General features: G+C 40.6%; 1 protein-coding gene and 3 long non-coding RNA genes across 4 annotated transcripts in view; 3 read left to right on the forward strand and 1 right to left on the reverse strand.

The window, feature by feature from the left end:
• The window catches only part of LOC142289895 (uncharacterized), an 83,346-nt gene extending 83,161 nt beyond the window's left edge, over positions 1-185 (forward strand). The window contains exon 5 of the mRNA XM_075333836.1: positions 91-185. Coding sequence (XP_075189951.1) covers positions 91-185 — 95 coding nt within the window. The remainder of the gene's footprint in view (positions 1-90) is intronic.
• A 9,921-nt stretch (positions 186-10,106) lies between these two features.
• On the reverse strand, positions 10,107-10,762 carry LOC142290380 (uncharacterized). Its single transcript, XR_012750280.1, has 3 exons — positions 10,682-10,762; positions 10,507-10,594; positions 10,107-10,425 (listed from the first exon to the last, which is right to left on the reverse strand). It is a non-coding gene; the product is annotated as an uncharacterized LOC142290380 (long non-coding RNA).
• Positions 10,763-18,506: 7,744 nt separating this feature from the next.
• Positions 18,507-19,298, forward strand: LOC142290381 (uncharacterized). Its single transcript, XR_012750281.1, has 3 exons — positions 18,507-18,587; positions 18,675-18,762; positions 18,844-19,298. It is a non-coding gene; the product is annotated as an uncharacterized LOC142290381 (long non-coding RNA).
• A 3,980-nt stretch (positions 19,299-23,278) lies between these two features.
• Positions 23,279-24,029, forward strand: LOC142290382 (uncharacterized). The gene is made up of 3 exons (XR_012750282.1): positions 23,279-23,359; positions 23,447-23,534; positions 23,616-24,029. It is a non-coding gene; the product is annotated as an uncharacterized LOC142290382 (long non-coding RNA).
• The last annotated feature ends 1,156 nt before the right edge of the window (positions 24,030-25,185 follow it).

Consider the following 25,185-nt stretch of genomic DNA (forward strand, 5'->3'; position numbering starts at 1 on the left):
AGAAATAATGTAAAAGTAAAATAGTTAAAAGTTCTCAATACTAATGGAAGAATTTAAAAATTCTAAAGAGAACAAACCATGTACTTTTAGATACCCAAAATCAAGCATGGCATGTGTTAGATGCTATGCCTGTAATGGATAAGGTCACATTGCCAGGTTTTGTAAATGGTCAGGGACTAAAATAGAGAAGGAACATGGATCTGTTTGGACATATTTCCAGGAACTGTAAGTCCAGCATTATTGTGAAGGAGGTTAGAAATGTACAGTGCCTTGCAAAAGTATTCGGCTCCCTTGAAGTTTTCAACATTTTCCCACATTTTAGGCTTCAAACATAAAGATAAAAATGTAATGTTATGGTGAAGAATCAACAACAAGTGGGACACAATTGTGAAGTTGAACGAAATGTTTTGCTTATTTTAAACTTTTTTAAAAAATAAATAACTGAAAAGTTGGGCGTGCAATAGTATTCGTCCACTTTAAGTCAATACTTTGTAGCGCCACTTTTTGCTGCGAATACAGCTGCAAGTCGCTTGGGGTATGTCTCTATCAGTTTTGCACATCGAGAGACTGAAATTCTTGCCCATTCTTCTGTCACACTCCCGATGCCTCGGCACCACTCCTTACCCACTGATCCGGTCGCACCATACTAGCAAAGCTCCGTACCCACTGATCCGGCCTCACCGTCATTGCACCGCTCCTTACCCACTGATCCAGTCCACGTGTTCGCTGGTCATGGCTGCCGCTCCCACTCGTGCTCTCTTGTGTCCTGTCCCCAGTCTCATGTGTCTGACTCTGAGTCCTAGACTCATGCTTCTGTATAGGGTTGGGCCGCGCCCACTCACCTGGTCTTATGGGCCCAGGACTGCTGAAGCAGGATATGACATGAGGCTGTGCTGGGTATATAAGACTGGCCTTTCCATGTGGGCGAGGCCTGATCAACGTGTCTTGTAAGCCTTGTCTTGAAAGCTAGATGCTCAGGTCCCCTGGTGCCGTGTCCTGCTATCACCTGTGCCGGCTTCCTGCACTGTTTCCAGGAACTCTGAAGTCTCAGTGACTCTGTTCTACCCGTCCCCTGTGGGACGCTGTCCTTGCCACGCTAGTGCTCCAGCTACCGTGCACCCAGGCCTCCGGTGGGGTGCACGGCCCAGTGGATCCACCACCTGGACCTAACATCTTCCTTTGCAAATAGTTTGAAATAAGTGAGGTTGGATGGAAAGCGTTTGTGAACAGCAGTTTTCAGCTCTTTCCACAGATTCTCGATTGAATTCAGGTCTGGACTTTGAGTTGACCATTCTAACACCTGGATACGTTTATTTGTGAACCATTCCATTGTAGATTTTGCTTTATGTTTGGGATCATTATCTTGTTGGAAGACAAATCTCCGTCCCAGTCTCAGGTCTTTTGCAGACTCCAACAGGTTTTCTTCAAGAATGGTCCTGTATTTGGCTCCATCCATCTTCTCATCAATTTTAACTATCTTCCATGTCCCTGCTGAAGAAAAGCAGGCCCAAACCATGATGCTGTCACCACCATGTTTGACAATGGGGATGGTGTGTTCAGGGTGATGAGCTGTGTTGCTTTTATGCCAAATATATCGTTTGGCAATGTGCCCAAATAGTTTGATTTTGGTTTTATCTGGCCAGAGCACCTTCTTCCACATGTTGGTGTGTCTCCCAGGTGGCTTGTGGCAAACTTTAAACAACACTTTTTATGGATATATTTGAGAAATGGCTTTCTCCTTGCCACTCTTCCATAAAGGCCAGATTTGTGCAGTGTACGACTGATTGTTGTCCTACGGACAGACTCTCCCACCTCAGCTGTAGATCTCTGAAGTTCATCCAGAGTGATCATGGTCCTTTTGGCTGCATCTCTAATCAGTCTTCTTGTTTGAGCTGAAAGTTTGGATGGACGGCCGGGTCTTTGTAGATTTGCAGTGGTATGATACTCCTTCCATTTCAATATGATCACTTGCACAGTGCTCCTTGGGATGTTTAAAGTTTTGAAAATCTTTTTGTAACCAAATCCGGCTTTAAACTTCTCCACAGCAGTATCAAGGACCTGCCTGTTGGGCTCCTTGGTCTTCATGATTCTATCTGCGCTTTAAACAGAACACTAAGACTATCACAGAGCAAGTGCATTTATACGGAGACTTGATTACACACAGGTGACTTATATTTATCATCACCAGTCATTTAAGACAACAGTGGATCATTCAGAGATCCTCAATGAACTTCTGGAGTGAGGTTGCTGCAATGAAAGTAAAGGGGATGAATAATATTGCACGCCCCACTTTTCAGTTATTTATTTTTTAAAAAAGTTAAAAATAAGCAATAAAATTCGTTCAACTTTACAATTGTGTCCCACTTGTTGTTGATTCTTCTCCATAACATTAAACTTTTTATCTTTATGTTTGAAGCCTGAAATGTGGGAAAAGTTTGAAAAATTCAAGGGGGCCGTAAATGTAATGTAGTTTTTGGTAACTGAAATAATGGTTAGATCTATGAGGCCTAGACAAGCAGTAAGATAAGTGTAATCTAAGTTGTTATGTGAGTTTAAATGTGAATCCTGCCTTAAGGCCCCTTTACACACTGCAACATCGCAAACGACATCGTTGTAACATCACTGGTTTTGTGACGTAATAGCGACCTCCCCAGCGACATTGCAGTGTGAAACACATCAGCGACCTGGCCCCTGCTGTGAAGTTGCTGATCACTACACATCTCTCAGGACCATTCTTTGGTCCTTTGTTTCCCGCTGTGTAGCATGATCGCTAGAAAGTCTCAGTGTGTAAAGGGGCCTTTACAGCGACTTTGTTAGTGACTTCCCTTTCAAAAAGCTGCTTTACAACGTCCCCAATGACTAGCTAGGTTGTTCTGCAGGTCCGTATCGCTGTTGCGTCGTTTTCCAGGTTTGCCTGTTTGACAGCTCACCAGCGACTCACCAGGGACTTTTTAGCGATCCCGGCCAGGTTGGGATCGCTGGTGGGATCGCTAGAAAGTCTCAGTGTGCAAAGGGGCCTTTAGACTGTTGCTTTCTGTCTGTATTTTTTCTATCAGACATCCTATTAAATGTATGCGCTTGTACATTTTTGTTTTAAGAACAGGAAATGTAAATTGCTTTGTCCTCTAAGTTGGGTAGATGCAAGGGTCGGATGTTAATTCTTTTATATTGCAATAGATGGCTGGAATGTAGATTGAGAAACTGTTTTTTCATATTTTCCTCTACAGTCATGATGTGAGCTAAAACAGGCAGAGGGGCATGCATGGATTAACCATTATGCTTAAACCTTGAAGCTTGGAGAATAGCATATTGCTTATTTAAATCTTGATGTAGGAGACAGATAAAAACAGTGTATCTAAGTTTGTTTGTTTTTATAAGGACAGTACAAGTTAGTAGGCTGGATAGAGAATACAGAAAAAATGGACTAGGGACAGACTAAGGAATATTGCATGTATTGTCTGGGATCAAGATATACTAAAGGTTAATATGGGGAGGTGACCCTGATAGAACAGCTACATCCACATATATGCTATAGAAAGAGTGAGTTTTGTGAGGCAGTGGAGCATAAAATAAAACGTTGTGTGTATTATATACTAACTGCACCTGGAGAAATCCCAGACTTTTTCTTTTTAAGATGCTCTCGAAAGTCCCGTGTGAGTTTGGCAATGAACAAAAAAAATCCCCTTTGAGATTTCAGCCATAAAGAGAAAACTTATAGAGTTGGAGACTCATGCCACCAGCCCCAACAAGAAACATGATACAACACACCATAAAGACTTCAGCGTCATGGTGGGAGGGTGGGAGAGTTTGTTCACTTATAGCCCCAAAATTACCTCACTCTTTTCATATTTATTACATTGTCAATGTCCTCTTTGTTGTGATCATTATCATTTATACTGGACTGCCTCAAATTTTTATCATTATATACTGGACTGCATCAGATTTCAGAAGTACCAAAAGACTGACTACTTAACAGCACAGGGATAAGGCTGAGCATTAAACAAAGCCAGAGATGGTGTCTAAAGGACTAAAGATTAATCCAGTCGTTAACCCCGGATCTAATATATATTGCACATATAAATATATGTTAATGTTGTGCTTGTTGTGTATGTCTGGGTATTGCACCCCTACTAATTTTAGAAGTATGCATTTGGACACTTTAGGCATAAGTGCAGGTGTTCGTGCATTTATCACCAGAAGTTAATCCATATACACATGGGTCAATGATCTGCATGTGCCTTCTGAAGTAGGAGATATTTGGTATTTTTATCTTCAGTCTCTAAATGCACTTGAAGAAAAGTTATATATTTTGTGTAAAAAAGTTGTTTGTGTCATGTTGTGTGAATGAGAAAATAGATTAAGATTTTTTAGTTACAGCTCCCCTCATTTCATAGTTATGTTCCACTTCAACCCTAGCAATTGGTGATGCTATTATGGGATAGATTGAGAGTTGATTAAATGAACTGTGTTTCTATCCATCAGTTAACTTGGGTATCACTGACATCATGCCCCACACTAAAAATTCAAACCTGCTGTGCATAAACCTATGTATGTATTCATGGATGAATCTTATCAATGGTAAATCTGGCAGGGTAAGGGGTGTATAATTATGTGGGTTACCTACGGTCTATCTGGGTGGAGCCCTTCTAGAGTCTGACTAGTAATAACAAACTTTGGGAAGATGGATACTATAGGATTCACAATGATGTAGTTCGTAAAATCACACCAGGAAAGAATGACTGCCAGGGTGAGGGTGTATAGACAGGCCATGAATAATGATACCCCAGAATGGGGGAGGGGCTCCACATGATCAGGCCCAATAACTGGATGTGACACCAGGCAGTCCCAACACACCAGCATGCCAGGATGAAGACGGTATATTCTGTGGATGGACATGGTTAAGGTACAGCAGGGAGGAGTTACCAGAATGGATGATGTTTAGATACTTAAGTATAATACTTAATTCCATCCTGAACTATTATCAGTTATAGGGTTGAGCAGACACATATTAATCCAGCACAAAACTTCCCTCATAATTCAATAATTCATAATTGTCATGTTCTCGACAACAGTGGGATTGTAGCAGGGAAGTTAATTGTGAAATAATATATGATAATATATACCACTATCTTGTGCTAGAAGGGGGATGGTAGAAAATAAAGGAGACCATGTGTTTGAATCCTCAGCCAGGTTGGGAAGAGTCTCCAACACTTGACTGTACACATGCCCCCATGGACATCACAGGTTACAGCCAATCATAGGGAAAATTAATCTTGGTCACAGGCCCCTTTTTAAGGTGTCCTCATACCCTGTGAGGCCCCTTTTTGCACTCTCTTCCTCTCTGGCTGGCTACACGCAAGGACAGGAGAACCAACATGACTGAGTATAGATAGTGTTAAATGTTGGATGGGATTTTATCTTGTGTGAGTGCTATAGTCTTTGGGGTGGTATGATATTGTAGGTTTAAATGTGTATTTGTAAAGATATTATTTACTGGTGTATCCTGTATTGTATGTGTGTATAATTTAGTACATGCTTTTACATGTGCTAGTATTATACTGTGTATTAAGTGTAGTCTTGTTAATGAATAATAAACTTGTAATATTTTATTATTGCAAAAAATTATCTTAAGTCTACACTTGTTTGGGATACACCAGGTAGATAAAGTAAGCAATAGTAACAGTGTAATTATACGCTTGGTAATATATACAGTATATATGTGATATTGGGAATAGATCTTTTGTGCAGGAATAAGTATGTTTCCTGCCCTTCTTCCCCTTTCACAAAGGTAAGCCTAGACCTTTTGCACATTGGCAGGAATTATTCCCACTTGTAGTATAGTAAAGAAAGGCAGTCTTCCTTTCTCCTTTTACACCTGTACAGAATTAAAACACAATTATAATATAGCAAGAAGGCTCCATACCATATTCTAGCCTGCTCCATGTCTTACAGTAGGTACAATGCCCTTTTGTGCTTTACTTTTACTTCTGTGAACTTAGAGATAATGTGATGTGCTAAAAATATCCAGTATTGTCCCATCTGTCCAAAGGATATTCTCCCAGAAGCTTTGTGGTTTGTCGATATTCATTTTGGCAGGTCCAGTCTCATTTTTATGGTTTCCTTTCAACTGTAGTTTCCTCCTCAATAGTCTTTCATGAAGTCCACTTCGGTCAAGACGGTCAAGAGGTTGTGGACGTCTTCATCCCAAAGCCATTCAGAGGTGTGCAATCTGATATTGATGTACCTTGACCTTGGAGTTTGCCTCTCATCTCTTTGGATTTTGTCTTGGGCTCTTTGACTACCACTCATCATTCATATCTTCAATTTGTCATCAATTATACTCTTGCTGCCATGTGCAGAAATTGGTTAAAGTTCCATAAACCTTAGACTTCAAAATAAAATATGCAACTGTAGTAACAGGAATATCAATGGTGTTTTGAAACAATTTAAATATTTTACCTTTACAATGTTTGTCTATAATTTTCCTTCTAATTTCCCAAGACAACTCTCTCCTCAGCTTTGTTTGCTCTATGTTCTGTGTGGTACAAACCATGATACCTATTCAAATGATTTTTATTAGGTTTTGTAGTTAACAAATCTTAAAATCATGCATTACAAAATTTAAGGACATATAGATAGTAATAACAAGGTTAAGAAAATGCACATATTTTGACCCTCCAGTTTGTTAGTGTTGATACATCAAGCAGTATATTTTGTTGGTCAAATCAATTGCTTATGAATTAACTTTTTGAAAAACATAACTAAACAACAAATAAAATTAACAACTTCCTGACATGGATTCCGTAGACAGTCCAGCAAATTTGTGAGATCAGTAACATATAATTCTAGTGAGTTTTAGATCAGGGAGGTATCAAAGACTAGAGCTTCAAGCCTGGAATTATTAGTGAGCTTGTATTTCTCGAATATAGTTAGTGTTTTCTTAACGTCAGTTGGGCCATGATATCAAACCATGATACCAAACAGCCCACTGACTACTTTTTAAACCTTTAAATATGAAGACAGACTAATTACAAGTTTGTAGACACCTGTGTGTCATGCGATGTTCTACTCTGAACTCACCAAGTGACATTGCAGCATGGACTCTGTTCACACTGCAGAGTCGGACTGACAATCTGGTGACTTTTAGTTGTTAAGCCAGAGGTGGGCATTAGCTGTTTCTTGTTCACTGCTCATCAGTCCAGTAGTATTTAATTCCTGCTGGCTTGAAAACTACTGGTAGGAGCTGCAGTTGCTCATAGCCACTCACAGCCACCTCCACCCTTGACAAGGTGCTGGATCCAGCTCCTCATTGCTGATTATTGCTTCAGCAATTCCAGTCTTTAGCATGTCATCCAGTTTGTGGTGATCTGTTGTTATCTTGTGTGATGTAGAAATTTCCCTTTTGTCAGATTGATTCCTCTCTGTATCTTATTTCTTCCTCTGCACATGTTGTCTCTTACCTGTGTCTGACTACAGTGTGTATGTGTTTTGGTTCTCCTTTGTCTGCGTTATTTATTGAGTTTGTTACTTTGGTACCGGCTTTCCCCAGGAGTGAGGGAGAGGGTGGGTTAAACCAAGGTTCAAACAGGAATTAGGATCATGATGGCGGTCCAGACATCACTACAATAGGGCATACCTCTGGGATAAGGGGAAGAACAGGGTTCTTAGTCTGAGAGCCAGTCTAGGTGCCTCTGCTTAAGTTACTTATCACTCCCATAACACTGTGATGCTAATCACAGGACACAACTTAATTTAACATATCACTGTGGCCAAATTATTTTCAATCATTTCTAGGGGTACCATTATTTTTATCTAGTCTATTTCTATTTTTTTTCTGTTGAATCTCAATTCAAAAGCTAAGTCTGATTTTCATTAGTTGATATTCAGTAAATTTAGGTTGCAGCAGTGGTAGAGCCAATAAAACATAACTTTTAATTAGCAAAAGATAAAATATGAACATTGATACAAAATGGGGTACAAATAAACATCAAATCCTGCAGGATTGTACAAATGAACAATATTGCACCTGCCCGCAGCTATTTAACCCAAATGCAATTGTGCTGGAAAAAAAATGGACAGGTGGGTGTTGTGAAACTTAAAAAAAACATGTGCTAAACACAATAAATACTATATTGCAAAAAATATCTAATATATAAAGCTGAATGTGTGTGTGTATGTGTGTGTGTGTGTGTGTGTGTGTGTGTGTATGTCCGGGATTGGCATCCGCACTGTCGCAGCTACAGCCACAAAATTTTGCACGCTCACACTTCTGGACCCCGAGAGCGTCATAGGCTATGTTTCGAGGGGAAATTTTAACCCCGCTCTTTACCGTTATTCGCCAAAAAAACTGCCTCCATTAAAGCGAATGGAGTTGGGAGCCACAGTGCAGCCAGAACTTCAGAAGAATGCGCAGCCACGCCCTTATATGGAATGTTGGCGTGTCACAAAGCAGCCAGGGAAAGAGGCAGACACAGACAGGGAAAGAGACAGACACAGACAGGGTAAGAAACAGACATAGACAGGGTAAGAGACAGACACAAAGAGACAGACAAAGAGAGACTGACAGGGAAAGAGACAGACAGGGAAAGAGAGGGAAAGAGAAAGACAGGTTAAGAGACAGACACAGACAGGTAAAGAGACAGACACAGGGAAACAGACAGACAGGGAAAGAGAGGGAAAGAGACAGACAGGGAAAGAGACAGACAGCGAAAGTGACATAGATAGACAGACAAGGAAAGAGATAGACAGACAGACAGACAGACAGGGAAAGAGATTCAGACAGACGGAGAAAGAGACAGAGAAAGTCAGAGACAGACAGGGAAAGAGACAGACAGACAAAGATAGAGAGACATAGAGATATATACAGAGGGGGAGACAGACAGAGAATTGGAGAGAAGCAGAGAGACAGTTACTATCCCAGGCGTTAATATATTCTATTTATACATTCTATCCCAGGAATGTTAATACATTCTATTTTGTTAACAGCAGTTATCAACCCGGGCGAAGCCGGGTAGTACAGCTAGTATCAAATAAAGTTGAAATGCATGGCTGATGGTCCATTTTTATGGAATTTTCATGGAATAGGAGCATAAGGGTATTGTGTAGATTTGCTAAATCCCCCACTCTGGGCACCTTTCCATGAGATTTTCAAGACACAGATGGATGACATGATACATGTTGAGATTTTTCCAATAATTTTGTCCGTCTAGGCGGTGGTCTGTTTTTGGTTTATCAGTGTGAAAATTTCATAATAATGGACCATCAGCCATGCATTTGCACTTTATTCATATTTTATCTATTGCAGATTAAAAGTTATAGTTTATTGACTCTACCCCTGCTGCAACCTTTTACATTTGGCAGATTTACCACTTCAATATTTTAAATTTTTTTGTGATTTAATTCAGTAAATTTAAATTTAAAATCACTTTTGTTAGTCTCAAATTATTAGTGACCATTACGCGTTCTTCTTAAAAGGGTACCAACAATGTTTTTCCATATGTTTATAAACAATGGTATGCAAAGTTTTAGGCAGGATATTCAGCTTTTTTTCTCAGTACTAGTTTTATGCAATATTCAATATTGTTTTTGCTTGTGTTTTTGGACAAGAACAATGCATCTGGATGATACATTAAAATCTATAAATTAATAGATAATTACAACATGCTCTGTGCATGCAATCCTGGTATATTTATATTTTATATTTCTATACTAAATCATCTAGTTTTTTTAACAAGTAGAAGAAGTCTAAAAAAAAGTATGTAAACATTATTGTTTTCAGGTTTACTAAACAGTATACGGTAAACGAATGTTTTTGTTAAAAGTAAAACTTTTCAAGTTAATTTTTTTAATATTTATTCAGTATTTTAACAATGGGCTATGAATAGACTAAAAATGGGCTATGAATGTCAATTAAATACACACAACTTTCCACCATTTATTTTTATAGTGCTTATTATAAAGCTACTCAGGACAGCAGTATTGCGCAATAGGGTCACCATATGCGAGAAAAAATTCTTTAAAATTTAACTTTTAATTAAATTATTCATAAAAATGAGGATAATCCTCACTGACAAACAAACAAACAATACAAGAATAGGTTTGGCCCCTCCTACTTTTCAAGAGTTCAATGCAAACCACAAGTAGACTATTACCGCTAATATAAAGTGGAACTTTTTGCCCATGAATCAGGTGCCAGTTTCATAAAGTCCACTGATAAATAAAGAATTGGAATTATCTCACCAAATTCTGATATACCACATATTAAATTCGAATGGGTTCAGGCATCCTCCTGGCGGAACCTCATGATTATGAAATTGTACCTCCCAACGCGTTTCGTTAGAAAAGCAAACTCATCAGGGGAGCTTATAATTGTGGCAATTACATCTCAGATCTCATAAAAAATGAGTCCAAAAAGTTCATCATATGCTGAAACAAAACAAATATAGAGTAACAATAAGTATCAGCATATCAATGGTTAATCACACAATCATATGTGGAGAAACTCACCAAAGATCATAGACTCAAAACAGGAGTCATATGTGCGGTCAATCCAATTCAGGTCCCACAAGCCATGGACCTCACTTGCAATGGCATGCTGAAATACATTTATAGATAAACAGACATCAGCATGTCAGGAACGATTCATTCCATGACAGCATGCAGACAGAGCAGGGGGACTCACCACATGGCAGGAGCGGCCGTGCTTCTCGCTCTAACAAGAGAGCCACCGCAGACTGTCAGGGTTTAAATGTTCCCACCCTGCACCAGCGTGTGACGTGGTTTCCGCCCATTCCGGTCACATGACCGCAGAGGAGCACACCACGTCATGATGTTTACACTGTAGCCGTGGTGATGTGCACCTCCCCTCAGCAAGTCATGTGACAGAACGTCACACAAACAAGGGAAACAGCCCGATATTAAACTGCAGGCACACAGTATCATTCCGGCTTGCATGCAGATTCAAAGAATCGTCCAATCCTCCAGCATTCATTCACAAGTAATCACTAGGAGGGTATTGTTTGTACAGAACAGACTGCTCATGACTCAGTGATTTATATCCGCTTATTTTGAACAGTCGGTTTCACCAGTGTATATCACAAGCAGTATAATGGTGATTGCATACCATACTCAAAAGGTCACAGCCATACCACCACAATAATCAAAGACATACCCGTGGAGAACAAAAGCCCCACTTTAGAAGGATGTCACCCAGAAATATGGGGACCTCAAAAAAGCTCAAAATCAATATTATACTCAAAGGGCAAAATAGCAAAGGGGCTCCGATGTCATACTAATAGTCAGATTAAAATAACCTACTGAAGAGCTAGCAATAAATTGTGCCCATATCGATCACAGCAAACCTCCAAAACCTATGAGGTTCATCAGGGGAACCTTTAAGAATACCAATCAGAAATAGAATTAGAAACCGCCACATAGATATTAGCCTGACCCTACTTAAACCAAATTTCAGGGATGGCCCTACCTATCACGTGGGGGTCGGCGCCGTAAGACAGAACGATGTGTGGGCGCCCCCACTCGGCCGACATCTCACCCTCCTAACTAAGCTCACCCTACAACACCACTAAATAAAGGGTGCGAAAGAGAGTTCTTCATTTAAACCATTAGGATGAAGTGTTTTCAACCAGAAAATCCATCTGGATTCTTGCTGCAACAGTCTCTTATCCCAGTCCCCTCCTCTAGGTGGAGGCCTGATGTGATCGATACCCTGAAATTTCAAAACAGTGGAGTCTCCATTGTGTACTTTATTAATGTGCCTCGCCAATGATGTATCATTATTAAGTCTAATGTCCCTCAGATGTTCTCCTATCCGTCGTCTTAGTTCCCTGCGAGTTTTACCTACATACTCCATATTGCATATACAGGTCGCCTTATATATCACACCTCGTGTTTTACAATTAATAAACGACCGGATGTCATACTCTTTCTTGGTCACTTGACTGTGGAATTTGTTTCCCACTATGATGGAGTTACAGGCAATACATCCGTCACATCTAAAACAACCCTTCAACGTTGGTATAGCCTCAAAAGGATTTTTTGGGGCGAGATAGCTGTGAACCAGCCGGTCCTTCAGCGATCTCGCTCTCCTATACGTAACGGATGGCCTGTCTGTAAGAAGGTCTCCTATATCACCATCCATTTTCAATATGGGCCAATACTTCTCAAGGATGTCTCTTACATCCCCCGCTCCATTGTTGAAAGTTGTTATAAATCTCATCACATCCCTGCCCTCGTCCTTCACCAATTTTTTAGGGGGGTATAGAAGATCTGTTCTTTTAACCTTCTTTATGTCAGCAGCCGCTCTACTTATCACTTGTTCTGGATATCCTCTTTCAAGAAATCTTTTCTCTAGATCTTTAGACTGGTTTTTGAAATGCAATTCATCAGAGCAGTTCCTCCGAATTCTGGCGAACTGTCCCTTAGGGATGCCCCTCTTCAAACTCAGGGGGTGACTGCTTTCCCATTTTAGTAACGAGTTAGTTGAAGTCGGTTTACGATAAGTACTCGTTACCAGGTTGCCTCCCAAGTCTTTCTCGATCAAAAGGTCCAAAAAGGATAATTTTGACTTATTCATCTCAAAAGTGAAAAAGAGACCCAAGTCGTTTTTATTCAAATCATCCATAAACCTCTTTAGTCCAGCTTCATTGCCTTTCCACACCATAAAAATATCATCAATGAATCTATACCAGATTCCGATGTTCTCATTGATGGACTCACGGTCCTCTCTGAAGACCACTGTTTCCTCCCACCAGCCCAGGAGCAGATTTGCGTACGACGGGGCACAGGGGCTCCCCATCGCTGTGCCCCTGAGCTGGTGGAAGGTGTGGCCATCAAAGGAAAAAACATTGTGTGTCAGGCAAAACTTGAGGATATCCATGATAAAACCAGTGTGTTCTTCACACTGTATTCCCCTGCCCTTCAAAAAATATTGGGCCGCCGACAAACCCAAGTCATGGCGTATGGACGAGTACAAGGATTCAACATCAATACCCACAAGGAGCGTCTCTTCCTCAAATGTAAGTCCTTCCACTTTTCTCAGCAGGTCAGTTGTATCTGACAGATAAGAGTCCAAGCCTAAAACAAATGGCTTAAGGATGTTATCCAGATAAACACCAAGATTCTGTGTCAGATTATCGACACCAGAAATTATAGGTCTACCTTTCAGGGGGTTAGTCCCTTTATGCAGTTTGGGTAGGCTGTAAAATGTAGCCATCACTGGGTGCCTTGGGAGGAGGAAGTCAAACTCAGACTTACTGATCAGTTTCTTCTCCAAAGCAGTCAGGAGAATCAATCTCAAATCCTTCCAATACTGTTGTGATGGATTGGACTTCAGTCTCACATAACTATTTTTGTCCCCTAAGATGTTATAACACATTTCAAGATATTTTTCTCGATCCATCACAACAGTGTTCCCCCCTTTGTCAGATTGCTTAATAATTATATCAGTCGCCTTCCCCAAAGCGTTAAGACTCACCATCTCCTCCTTAGTCAGATTAAATTTTACCTTATGGTTGGGTTTCAACCTTTCCAACTCCTGAGAGACAAGGTTACAAAAGACATCAATTGCACTGAGATCATTCTGGATTGGTGGCATTCTAGTACTCCTCAGTTTGAGATCTGTGAAGGGACCCTGACCCGTTAATTCAGGTCCCATCACATCCAAACTATATAGGAGTCGGACATCTTCCAGGATGTCATCCTGAATACCTAGATCAGTGCATGTCTTTTTGTTATCCCTAATGAAGTATTTCTTCCACTTCAGTTTCCTAATGAAGAGATTGAGGTCCTTAACGCTTTCAAAGCCATTGTAATCTGTCGTCGGCACAAATGAGAGACCCTTACTAAGCACACTTAATTCGATGGTGGTAAGTACCCTGTTGGAGAGGTTAACTACTTGCTGGTGTCCGGAGGATTCTGATAACCTCCTCGGTTCGTTCGATTTCTGAGGAAATATTCCCTCGGCTCTAAAAAATGGCCACTCTGATAAGGTTGATTAAACCTGCCCCTCCCATTCCCAAAGTTCTTTTTCCTTCTACCTCTAGCTCCTATATTTCTTCCTTCGGAATCAGATACATCAGTATCCGTTGTGGAGCACTCGGTCTCACTGGGTTTCACAAAACGTGGCGGGGCAAAGTTATATATTTTATTTTCCCTAAAATCTTGCAGATCTCTATTATAGAATTTATGTTTTTTATCTTTCAAATGATACTGATATTTTTCAATTGTATTCTGCAGAACTTTTTCTTTACCTGAAAATTCTGATTCTTTTGAAAAAGTATTAGTCATTTCTATCTGTTCTTTAAGTGCTATCTCTAGATCTGCAAGATTCTTTTTCTCTTCATCTAAGAGTAAGGTCATCAACCTTAGAGAACTCTCAGTGGCTTCTTTCTCCCATTTTGCAGCCAGTTCCTGGCTTCTATATCGGTAACCCGGCTGAAGGGAGATCCTCAGATGCCTAGGGACAATCCTATCACGAAGATAAACCTCCAGAGACTGTACTTCCCACCAAGAAGCTGTCCTGTTTTTGTAAATTTTAGTTAGTTCACGAAAAGCCCCATTAAGGGTAGGAGTATATTTTTTCTGTACGAAAGTTTTCTCTGAGAAAACATCCTTTGCTTCATTTGCCCAGGAGCCTATATCAATACCTGTACTCAGGAAGCCCGCCATACCAAATCAATATATTAAATAGCCACTGGGTTAAATACACAGATTAACAGTTCAGGACAGCAGTATTGCGCAATAGGGTCACCATATGCGAGAAAAAATTCTTTAAAATTTAACTTTTAATTAAATTATTCATAAAAATGAGGATAATCCTCACTGACAAACAAACAAACAATACAAGAATAGGTTTGGCCCCTCCTACTTTTCAAGAGTTCAATGCAAACCACAAGTAGACTATTACCGCTAATATAAAGTGGAACTTTTTGCCCATGAATCAGGTGCCAGTTTCATAAAGTCCACTGATAAATAAAGAATTGGAATTATCTCACCAAATTCTGATATACCACATATTAAATTCGAATGGGTTCAGGCATCCTCCTGGCGGAACCTCATGATTATGAAATTGTACCTCCCAACGCGTTTCGTTAGAAAAGCAAACTCATCAGGGGAGCTTATAATTGTGGCAATTACATCTCAGATCTCATAAAAAATGAGTCCAAAAAGTTCATCATATGCGGAAACAAAACAAATATAGAGTAACAATAAGTATCAGCATATCAATGGTTAATCACACAATCATATGTGGAGAAACTCACCAAAGGTCATAGACTCAAAACAGGAGTCATATGTGCGGTCAATCCAATTCAGGTCCCACAAGCCATGGACCTCACTTGCAATGGCATGCTGAAATACATTTATAGATAAACAGACATCAGCATGTCAGGAACGATTCATTCCATGACAGCATGCAGACAGAGCAGGGGGACTCACCACATGGCAGGAGCGGCCGTGCTTCTCGCTCTAACAAGAGAGCCACCGCAGACTGTCAGGGTTTAAATGTTCCCACCCTGCACCAGCGTGTGACGTGGTTTCCGCCCATTCCGGTCACATGACCGCAGAGGAGCACACCACGTCATGATGTTTACACTGTAGCCGTGGTGATGTGCACCTCCCCTCAGCAAGTCATGTGACAGAACGTCACACAAACAAGGGAAACAGCCCGATATTAAACTGCAGGCACACAGTATCATTCCGGCTTGCATGCAGATTCAAAGAATCGTCCAATCCTCCAGCATTCATTCACAAGTAATCACTAGGAGGGTATTGTTTGTACAGAACAGACTGCTCATGACTCAGTGATTTATATCCGCTTATTTTGAACAGTCGGTTTCACCAGTGTATATCACAAGCAGTATAATGGTGATTGCATACCATACTCAAAAGGTCACAGCCATACCACCACAATAATCAAAGACATACCCGTGGAGAACAAAAGCCCCACTTTAGAAGGATGTCACCCAGAAATATGGGGACCTCAAAAAAGCTCAAAATCAATATTATACTCGAAGGGCAAAATAGCAAAGGGGCTCCGATGTCATACTAATAGTCAGATTAAAATAACCTACTGAAGAGCTAGCAATAAATTGTGCCCATATCGATCACAGCAAACCTCCAAAACCTATGAGGTTCATCAGGGGAACCTTTAAGAATACCAATCAGAAATAGAATTAGAAACCGCCACATAGATATTAGCCTGACCCTACTTAAACCAAATTTCAGGGATGGCCCTACCTATCACGTGGGGGTCGGCGCCGTAAGACAGAACGATGTGTGGGCGCCCCCACTCGGCCGACGTCTCACCCTCCTAACTAAGCTCACCCTACAACACCACTAAATAAAGGGTGCGAAAGAGAGTTCTTCATTTAAACCATTAGGATGAAGTGTTTTCAACCAGAAAATCCATCTGGATTCTTGCTGCAACAGTCTCTTATCCCAGTCCCCTCCTCTAGGTGGAGGCCTGATGTGATCGATACCCTGAAATTTCAAAACAGTGGAGTCTCCATTGTGTACTTTATTAATGTGCCTCGCCAATGATGTATCATTATTAAGTCTAATGTCCCTCAGATGTTCTCCTATCCGTCGTCTTAGTTCCCTGCGAGTTTTACTTACATACTCCATATTGCATATACAGGTCGCCTTATATATCACACCTCGTGTTTTAATTAATAAACGACCGGATGTCATACTCTTTCTTGGTCACTTGACTGTGGAATTTGTTTCCCACTATGATGGAGTTACAGGCAATACATCCGTCACATCTAAAACAACCCTTCAACGTTGGTATAGCCTCAAAAGGATTTTTTGGGGCGAGATAGCTGTGAACCAGCCGGTCCTTCAGCGATCTCGCTCTCCTATACGTAACGGATGGCCTGTCTGTAAGAAGGTCTCCTATATCACCATCCATTTTCAATATGGGCCAATACTTCTCAAGGATGTCTCTTACATCCCCCGCTCCATTGTTGAAAGTTGTTATAAATCTCATCACATCCCTGCCCTCGTCCTTCACCAATTTTTTAGGGGGGTATAGAAGATCTGTTCTTTTAACCTTCTTTATGTCAGCAGCCGCTCTACTTATCACTTGTTCTGGATATCCTCTTTCAAGAAATCTTTTCTCTAGATCTTTAGACTGGTTTTTGAAATGCAATTCATCAGAGCAGTTCCTCCGAATTCTGGCGAACTGTCCCTTAGGGATGCCCCTCTTCAAACTCAGGGGGTGACTGCTTTCCCATTTTAGTAACGAGTTAGTTGAAGTCGGTTTACGATAAGTACTCGTTACCAGGTTGCCTCCCAAGTCTTTCTCGATCAAAAGGTCCAAAAAGGATAATTTTGACTTATTCATCTCAAAAGTGAAAAAGAGACCCAAGTCGTTTTTATTCAAATCATCCATAAACCTCTTTAGTCCAGCTTCATTGCCTTTCCACACCATAAAAATATCATCAATGAATCTATACCAGATTCCGATGTTCTCATTGATGGACTCACGGTCCTCTCTGAAGACCACTGTTTCCTCCCACCAGCCCAGGAGCAGATTTGCGTACGACGGGGCACAGGGGCTCCCCATCGCTGTGCCCCTGAGCTGGTGGAAGGTGTGGCCATCAAAGGAAAAAACATTGTGTGTCAGGCAAAACTTGAGGATATCCATGATAAAACCAGTGTGTTCTTCACACTGTATTCCCCTGCCCTTCAAAAAATATTGGGCCGCCGACAAACCCAAGTCATGGCGTATGGACGAGTACAAGGATTCAACATCAATACCCACAAGGAGCGTCTCTTCCTCAAATGTAAGTCCTTCCACTTTTCTCAGCAGGTCAGTTGTATCTGACAGATAAGAGTCCAAGCCTAAAACAAATGGCTTAAGGATGTTATCCAGGTAAACACCAAGATTCTGTGTCAGATTATCGACACCAGAAATTATAGGTCTACCTTTCAGTAGGTTATTTTAATCTGACTATTAGTATGACATCGGAGCCCCTTTGCTATTTTGCCCTTTGAGTATAATATTGATTTTGAGCTTTTTTGAGGTCCCCATATTTCTGGGTGACATCCTTCTAAAGTGGGGCTTTTGTTCTCCACGGGTATGTCTTTGATTATTGTGGTGGTATGGCTGTGACCTTTTGAGTATGGTATGCAATCACCATTATACTGCTTGTGATATACACTGGTGAAACCGACTGTTCAAAATAAGCGGATATAAATCACTGAGTCATGAGCAGTCTGTTCTGTACAAACAATACCCTCCTAGTGATTACTTGTGAATGAATGCTGGAGGATTGGACGATTCTTTGAATCTGCATGCAAGCCGGAATGATACTGTGTGCCTGCAGTTTAATATCGGGCTGTTTCCCTTGTTTGTGTGACGTTCTGTCACATGACTTGCTGAGGGGAGGTGCACATCACCACGGCTACAGTGTAAACATCATGACGTGGTGTGCTCCTCTGCGGTCATGTGACCGGAATGGGCGGAAACCACGTCACACGCTGGTGCAGGGTGGGAACATTTAAACCCTGACAGTCTGCGGTGGCTCTCTTGTTAGAGCGAGAAGCACGGCCGCTCCTGCCATGTGGTGAGTCCCCCTGCTCTGTCTGCATGCTGTCATGGAATGAATCGTTCCTGACATGCTGATGTCTGTTTATCTATAAATGTATTTCAGCATGCCATTGCAAGTGAGGTCCATGGCTTGTGGGACCTGAATTGGATTGACCGCACATATGACTCCTGTTTTGAGTCTATGATCTTTGGTGAGTTTCTCCACATATGATTGTGTGATTAACCATTGATATGCTGATACTTATTGTTACTCTATATTTGTTTTGTTTCAGCATATGATGAACTTTTTGGACTCATTTTTTATGAGATCTGAGATGTAATTGCCACAATTATAAGCTCCCCTGATGAGTTTGCTTTTCTAACGAAACGCGTTGGGAGGTACAATTTCATAATCATGAGGTTCCGCCAGGAGGATGCCTGAACCCATTCGAATTTAATATGTGGTATATCAGAATTTGGTGAGATAATTCCAATTCTTTATTTATCAGTGGACTTTATGAAACTGGCACCTGATTCATGGGCAAAAAGTTCCACTTTATATTAGCGGTAATAGTCTACTTGTGGTTTGCATTGAACTCTTGAAAAGTAGGAGGGGCCAAACCTATTCTTGTATTGTTTGTTTGTTTGTCAGTGAGGATTATCCTCATTTTTATGAATAATTTAATTAAAAGTTAAATTTTAAAGAATTTTTTCTCGCATATGGTGACCCTATTGCGCAATACTGCTGTCCTGAACTGTTAATCTGTGTATTTAACCCAGTGGCTATTTAATATATTGATTTGGTATGGCGGGCTTCCTGAGTACAGGTATTGATATAGGCTCCTGGGCAAATGAAGCAAAGGATGTTTTCTCAGAGAAAACTTTCGTACAGAAAAAATATACTCCTACCCTTAATGGGGCTTTTCGTGAACTAACTAAAATTTACAAAAACAGGACAGCTTCTTGGTGGGAAGTACAGTCTCTGGAGGTTTATCTTCGTGATAGGATTGTCCCTAGGCATCTGAGGATCTCCCTTCAGCCGGGTTACCGATATAGAAGCCAGGAACTGGCTGCAAAATGGGAGAAAGAAGCCACTGAGAGTTCTCTAAGGTTGATGACCTTACTCTTAGATGAAGAGAAAAAGAATCTTGCAGATCTAGAGATAGCACTTAAAGAACAGATAGAAATGACTAATACTTTTTCAAAAGAATCAGAATTTTCAGGTAAAGAAAAAGTTCTGCAGAATACAATTAAAAAATATCAGTATCATTTGAAAGATAAAAAACATAAATTCTATAATAGAGATCTGCAAGATTTTAGGGAAAATAAAATATATAACTTTGCCCCGCCACGTTTTGTGAAACCCAGTGAGACCGAGTGCTCCACAACGGATACTGATGTATCTGATTCCGAAGGAAGAAATATAGGAGCTAGAGGTAGAAGGAAAAAGAACTTTGGGAATGGGAGGGGCAGGTTTAATCAACCTTATCAGAGTGGCCATTTTTTAGAGCCGAGGGAATATTTCCTCAGAAATCGAACGAACCGAGGAGGTTATCAGAATCCTCCGGACACCAGCAAGTAGTTAACCTCTCCAACAGGGTACTTACCACCATCGAATTAAGTGTGCTTAGTAAGGGTCTCTCATTTGTGCTGACGACAGATTACAATGGCTTTGAAAGCGTTAAGGACCTCAATCTCTTCATTAGGAAACTGAAGTGGAAGAAATACTTCATTAGGGATAACAAAAAGACATGCACTGATCTAGGTATTCAGGATGACATCCTGGAAGATGTCCGACTCCTATATAGTTTGGATGTGATGGGACCTGAATTAACGGGTCAGGGTCCCTTCACAGATCTCAAACTGAGGAGTACTAGAATGCCACCAATCCAGAATGATCTCAGTGCAATTGATGTCTTTTGTAACCTTGTCTCTCAGGAGTTGGAAAGGTTGAAACCCAACCATAAGGTAAAATTTAATCTGACTAAGGAGGAGATGGTGAGTCTTAACGCTTTGGGGAAGGCGACTGATATAATTATTAAGCAATCTGACAAAGGGGGGAACACTGTTGTGATGGATCGAGAAAAATATCTTGAAATGTGTTATAACATCTTAGGGGACAAAAATAGTTATGTGAGACTGAAGTCCAATCCATCACAACAGTATTGGAAGGATTTGAGATTGATTCTCCTGACTGCTTTGGAGAAGAAACTGATCAGTAAGTCTGAGTTTGACTTCCTCCTCCCAAGGCACCCAGTGATGGCTACATTTTACAGCCTACCCAAACTGCATAAAGGGACTAACCCCCTGAAAGGTAGACCTATAATTTCTGGTGTCGATAATCTGACACAGAATCTTGGTGTTTATCTGGATAACATCCTTAAGCCATTTGTTTTAGGCTTGGACTCTTATCTGTCAGATACAACTGACCTGCTGAGAAAAGTGGAAGGACTTACATTTGAGGAAGAGACGCTCCTTGTGGGTATTGATGTTGAATCCTTGTACTCGTCCATACGCCATGACTTGGGTTTGTCGGCGGCCCAATATTTTTTGAAGGGCAGGGGAATACAGTGTGAAGAACACACTGGTTTTATCATGGATATCCTCAAGTTTTGCCTGACACACAATGTTTTTTCCTTTGATGGCCACACCTTCCACCAGCTCAGGGGCACAGCGATGGGGAGCCCCTGTGCCCCGTCGTACGCAAATCTGCTCCTGGGCTGGTGGGAGGAAACAGTGGTCTTCAGAGAGGACCGTGAGTCCATCAATGAGAACATCGGAATCTGGTATAGATTCATTGATGATATTTTTATGGTGTGGAAAGGCAATGAAGCTGGACTAAAGAGGTTTATGGATGATTTGAATAAAAACGACTTGGGTCTCTTTTTCACTTTTGAGATGAATAAGTCAAAATTATCCTTTTTGGACCTTTTGATCGAGAAAGACTTGGGAGGCAACCTGGTAACGAGTACTTATCGTAAACCGACTTCAACTAACTCGTTACTAAAATGGGAAAGCAGTCACCCCCTGAGTTTGAAGAGGGGCATCCCTAAGGGACAGTTCGCCAGAATTCGGAGGAACTGCTCTGATGAATTGCATTTCAAAAACCAGTCTAAAGATCTAGAGAAAAGATTTCTTGAAAGAGGATATCCAGAACAAGTGATAAGTAGAGCGGCTGCTGACATAAAGAAGGTTAAAAGAACAGATCTTCTATACCCCCCTAAAAAATTGGTGAAGGACGAGGGCAGGGATGTGATGAGATTTATAACAACTTTCAACAATGGAGCGGGGGATGTAAGAGACATCCTTGAGAAGTATTGGCCCATATTGAAAATGGATGGTGATATAGGAGACCTTCTTACAGACAGGCCATCCGTTACGTATAGGAGAGTGAGATCGCTGAAGGACCGGCTGGTTCACAGCTATCTCGCCCCAAAAAATCCTTTTGAGGCTATACCAACGTTGAAGGGTTGTTTTAGATGTGACGGATGTATTGCCTGTAACTCCATCATAGTGGGAAACAAATTCCACAGTCAAGTGACCAAGAAAGAGTATGACATCCGGTCGTTTATTAATTGTAACACACGAGGTGTGATATATAAGGCGACCTGTATATGCAATATGGAGTATGTAGGTAAAACTCACAGGGAACTAAGACGACGGATAGGAGAACATCTGAGGGACATTAGACTTAATAATGATACATCATTGGCGAGGCACATTAATAAAGTACACAATGGAGACTCCACTGTTTTGAAATTTCAGGGTATCGATCACATCAGGCCTCCACCTAGAGGAGGGGACTGGGATAAGAGACTGTTGCAGCAAGAATCCAGATGGATTTTCTGGTTGAAAACACTTCATCCTAATGGTTTAAATGAAGAACTCTCTTTCGCACCCTTTATTTAGTGGTGTTGTAGGGTGAGCTTAGTTAGGAGGGTGAGACGTCGGCCGAGTGGGGGCGCCCACACATCGTTCTGTCTTACGGCGCCGACCCCCACGTGATAGGTAGGGCCATCCCTGAAATTTGGTTTAAGTAGGGTCATGCTAATATCTATGTGGCGGTTTCTAATTCTATTTCTGATTGGTATTCTTAAAGGTTCCCCTGATGAACCTCATAGGTTTTGGAGGTTTGCTGTGATCGATATGGGCACAATTTATTGCTAGCTCTTCAGTAGGTTATTTTAATCTGACTATTAGTATGACATCGGAGCCCCTTTGCTATTTTGCCCTTTGAGTATAATATTGATTTTGAGCTTTTTTGAGGTCCCCATATTTCTGGGTGACATCCTTCTAAAGTGGGGCTTTTGTTCTCCACGGGTATGTCTTTGATTATTGTGGTGGTATGGCTGTGACCTTTTGAGTATGGTATGCAATCACCATTATACTGCTTGTGATATACACTGGTGAAACCGACTGTTCAAAATAAGCGGATATAAATCACTGAGTCATGAGCAGTCTGTTCTGTACAAACAATACCCTCCTAGTGATTACTTGTGAATGAATGCTGGAGGATTGGACGATTCTTTGAATCTGCATGCAAGCCGGAATGATACTGTGTGCCTGCAGTTTAATATCGGGCTGTTTCCCTTGTTTGTGTGACGTTCTGTCACATGACTTGCTGAGGGGAGGTGCACATCACCACGGCTACAGTGTAAACATCATGACGTGGTGTGCTCCTCTGCGGTCATGTGACCGGAATGGGCGGAAACCACGTCACACGCTGGTGCAGGGTGGGAACATTTAAACCCTGACAGTCTGCGGTGGCTCTCTTGTTAGAGCGAGAAGCACGGCCGCTCCTGCCATGTGGTGAGTCCCCCTGCTCTGTCTGCATGCTGTCATGGAATGAATCGTTCCTGACATGCTGATGTCTGTTTATCTATAAATGTATTTCAGCATGCCATTGCAAGTGAGGTCCATGGCTTGTGGGACCTGAATTGGATTGACCGCACATATGACTCCTGTTTTGAGTCTATGATCTTTGGTGAGTTTCTCCACATATGATTGTGTGATTAACCATTGATATGCTGATACTTATTGTTACTCTATATTTGTTTTGTTTCAGCATATGATGAACTTTTTGGACTCATTTTTTATGAGATCTGAGATGTAATTGCCACAATTATAAGCTCCCCTGATGAGTTTGCTTTTCTAACGAAACGCGTTGGGAGGTACAATTTCATAATCATGAGGTTCCGCCAGGAGGATGCCTGAACCCATTCGAATTTAATATGTGGTATATCAGAATTTGGTGAGATAATTCCAATTCTTTATTTATCAGTGGACTTTATGAAACTGGCACCTGATTCATGGGCAAAAAGTTCCACTTTATATTAGCGGTAATAGTCTACTTGTGGTTTGCATTGAACTCTTGAAAAGTAGGAGGGGCCAAACCTATTCTTGTATTGTTTGTTTGTTTGTCAGTGAGGATTATCCTCATTTTTATGAATAATTTAATTAAAAGTTAAATTTTAAAGAATTTTTTCTCGCATATGGTGACCCTATTGCGCAATACTGCTGTCCTGAACTGTTAATCTGTGTATTTAACCCAGTGGCTATTTAATAAATTATTATAAAGCTACTTTAGTTGATGAGAAACAAAAGCAATGAACCAGATCGCCTTTTTGACTTTATAAAGTCTTTGGAGTGACAAAAAAATATTTGTATTCATTTTATGTGACAGTCACTAGGTGAGTTTTCAATGTCCTTTTCTTCCTAAGCCAAAAAGATAGCTGTTAGCTTTATTCCAAATTTGTTTCCCCTTGAAGGAAAACTTGCATCATGACTCACATAAAAAGGAATATCAGGTCAAAATATATATCTCTCAGATCGTAAAAAAAAGCTAAATTCTGAAATTCTTTTGCTAAATTCTGAAATTCTTTTACAGAAAGCAGAATACATCCCTAAAAAACCCAACAACATATGGCAAAGACAAAACGTTTTTGCTTCATTAACTTCTTTACAGATTCTACTTTTTTTTACTTAATTGTAGTAATACATTTTATTATTTGTGCTGCTACAGAAAATAATGATGAGAGTTCAATAATGTACTGTAGACTCATTTTTTCTAGGTTAATTAATAATGTGTACACTCTGGCAAAATATTTTAAATATGTTTTAATCCATTTCTGACTTATATGATGAAAATTCTTCTTCCTTAAATACATAGCAACACTTGTGATACCCAGGAATAGAAAAAAAATACTCAATATCTCGTATGGCGATGTTCTGTCTTAACATTTTGGTTACGCTCCTCCAACCTGCACAATGACTATTGTCCAGATATGAGCATGCCTAGAAAACCCTCATGTAGAAGTCAATGACTTTTAACCTGTGCATTGTAGACTATGGTCCTTGTGGCTTATGTGAAGTCTTTCTTTAAAAGCTTTTAAAAGAAGTTCCAACAAGATGGGATCCCCGTTATTATGTAAAGAAAAGTAAATAACCTACAATCAGAAGATAACATACATCAGAAAAAAATATGTATTATTAACAGGATTTAAGGATTTAATTGTATGATAACACCATATAATCGGGAAATGTTTCAATGTCTACAATGGTATATTAATGTAATTCCATTATTGTTCGTACAGGTCTACATATTTCTGAGACATCCGTCTCCTTCCTCAGGACAC

The sequence above is a fragment of the Anomaloglossus baeobatrachus genome, chromosome 2 (assembly GCF_048569485.1).
Source record: "Anomaloglossus baeobatrachus isolate aAnoBae1 chromosome 2, aAnoBae1.hap1, whole genome shotgun sequence".
Lineage (NCBI taxonomy): Eukaryota > Metazoa > Chordata > Amphibia > Anura > Aromobatidae > Anomaloglossus > Anomaloglossus baeobatrachus.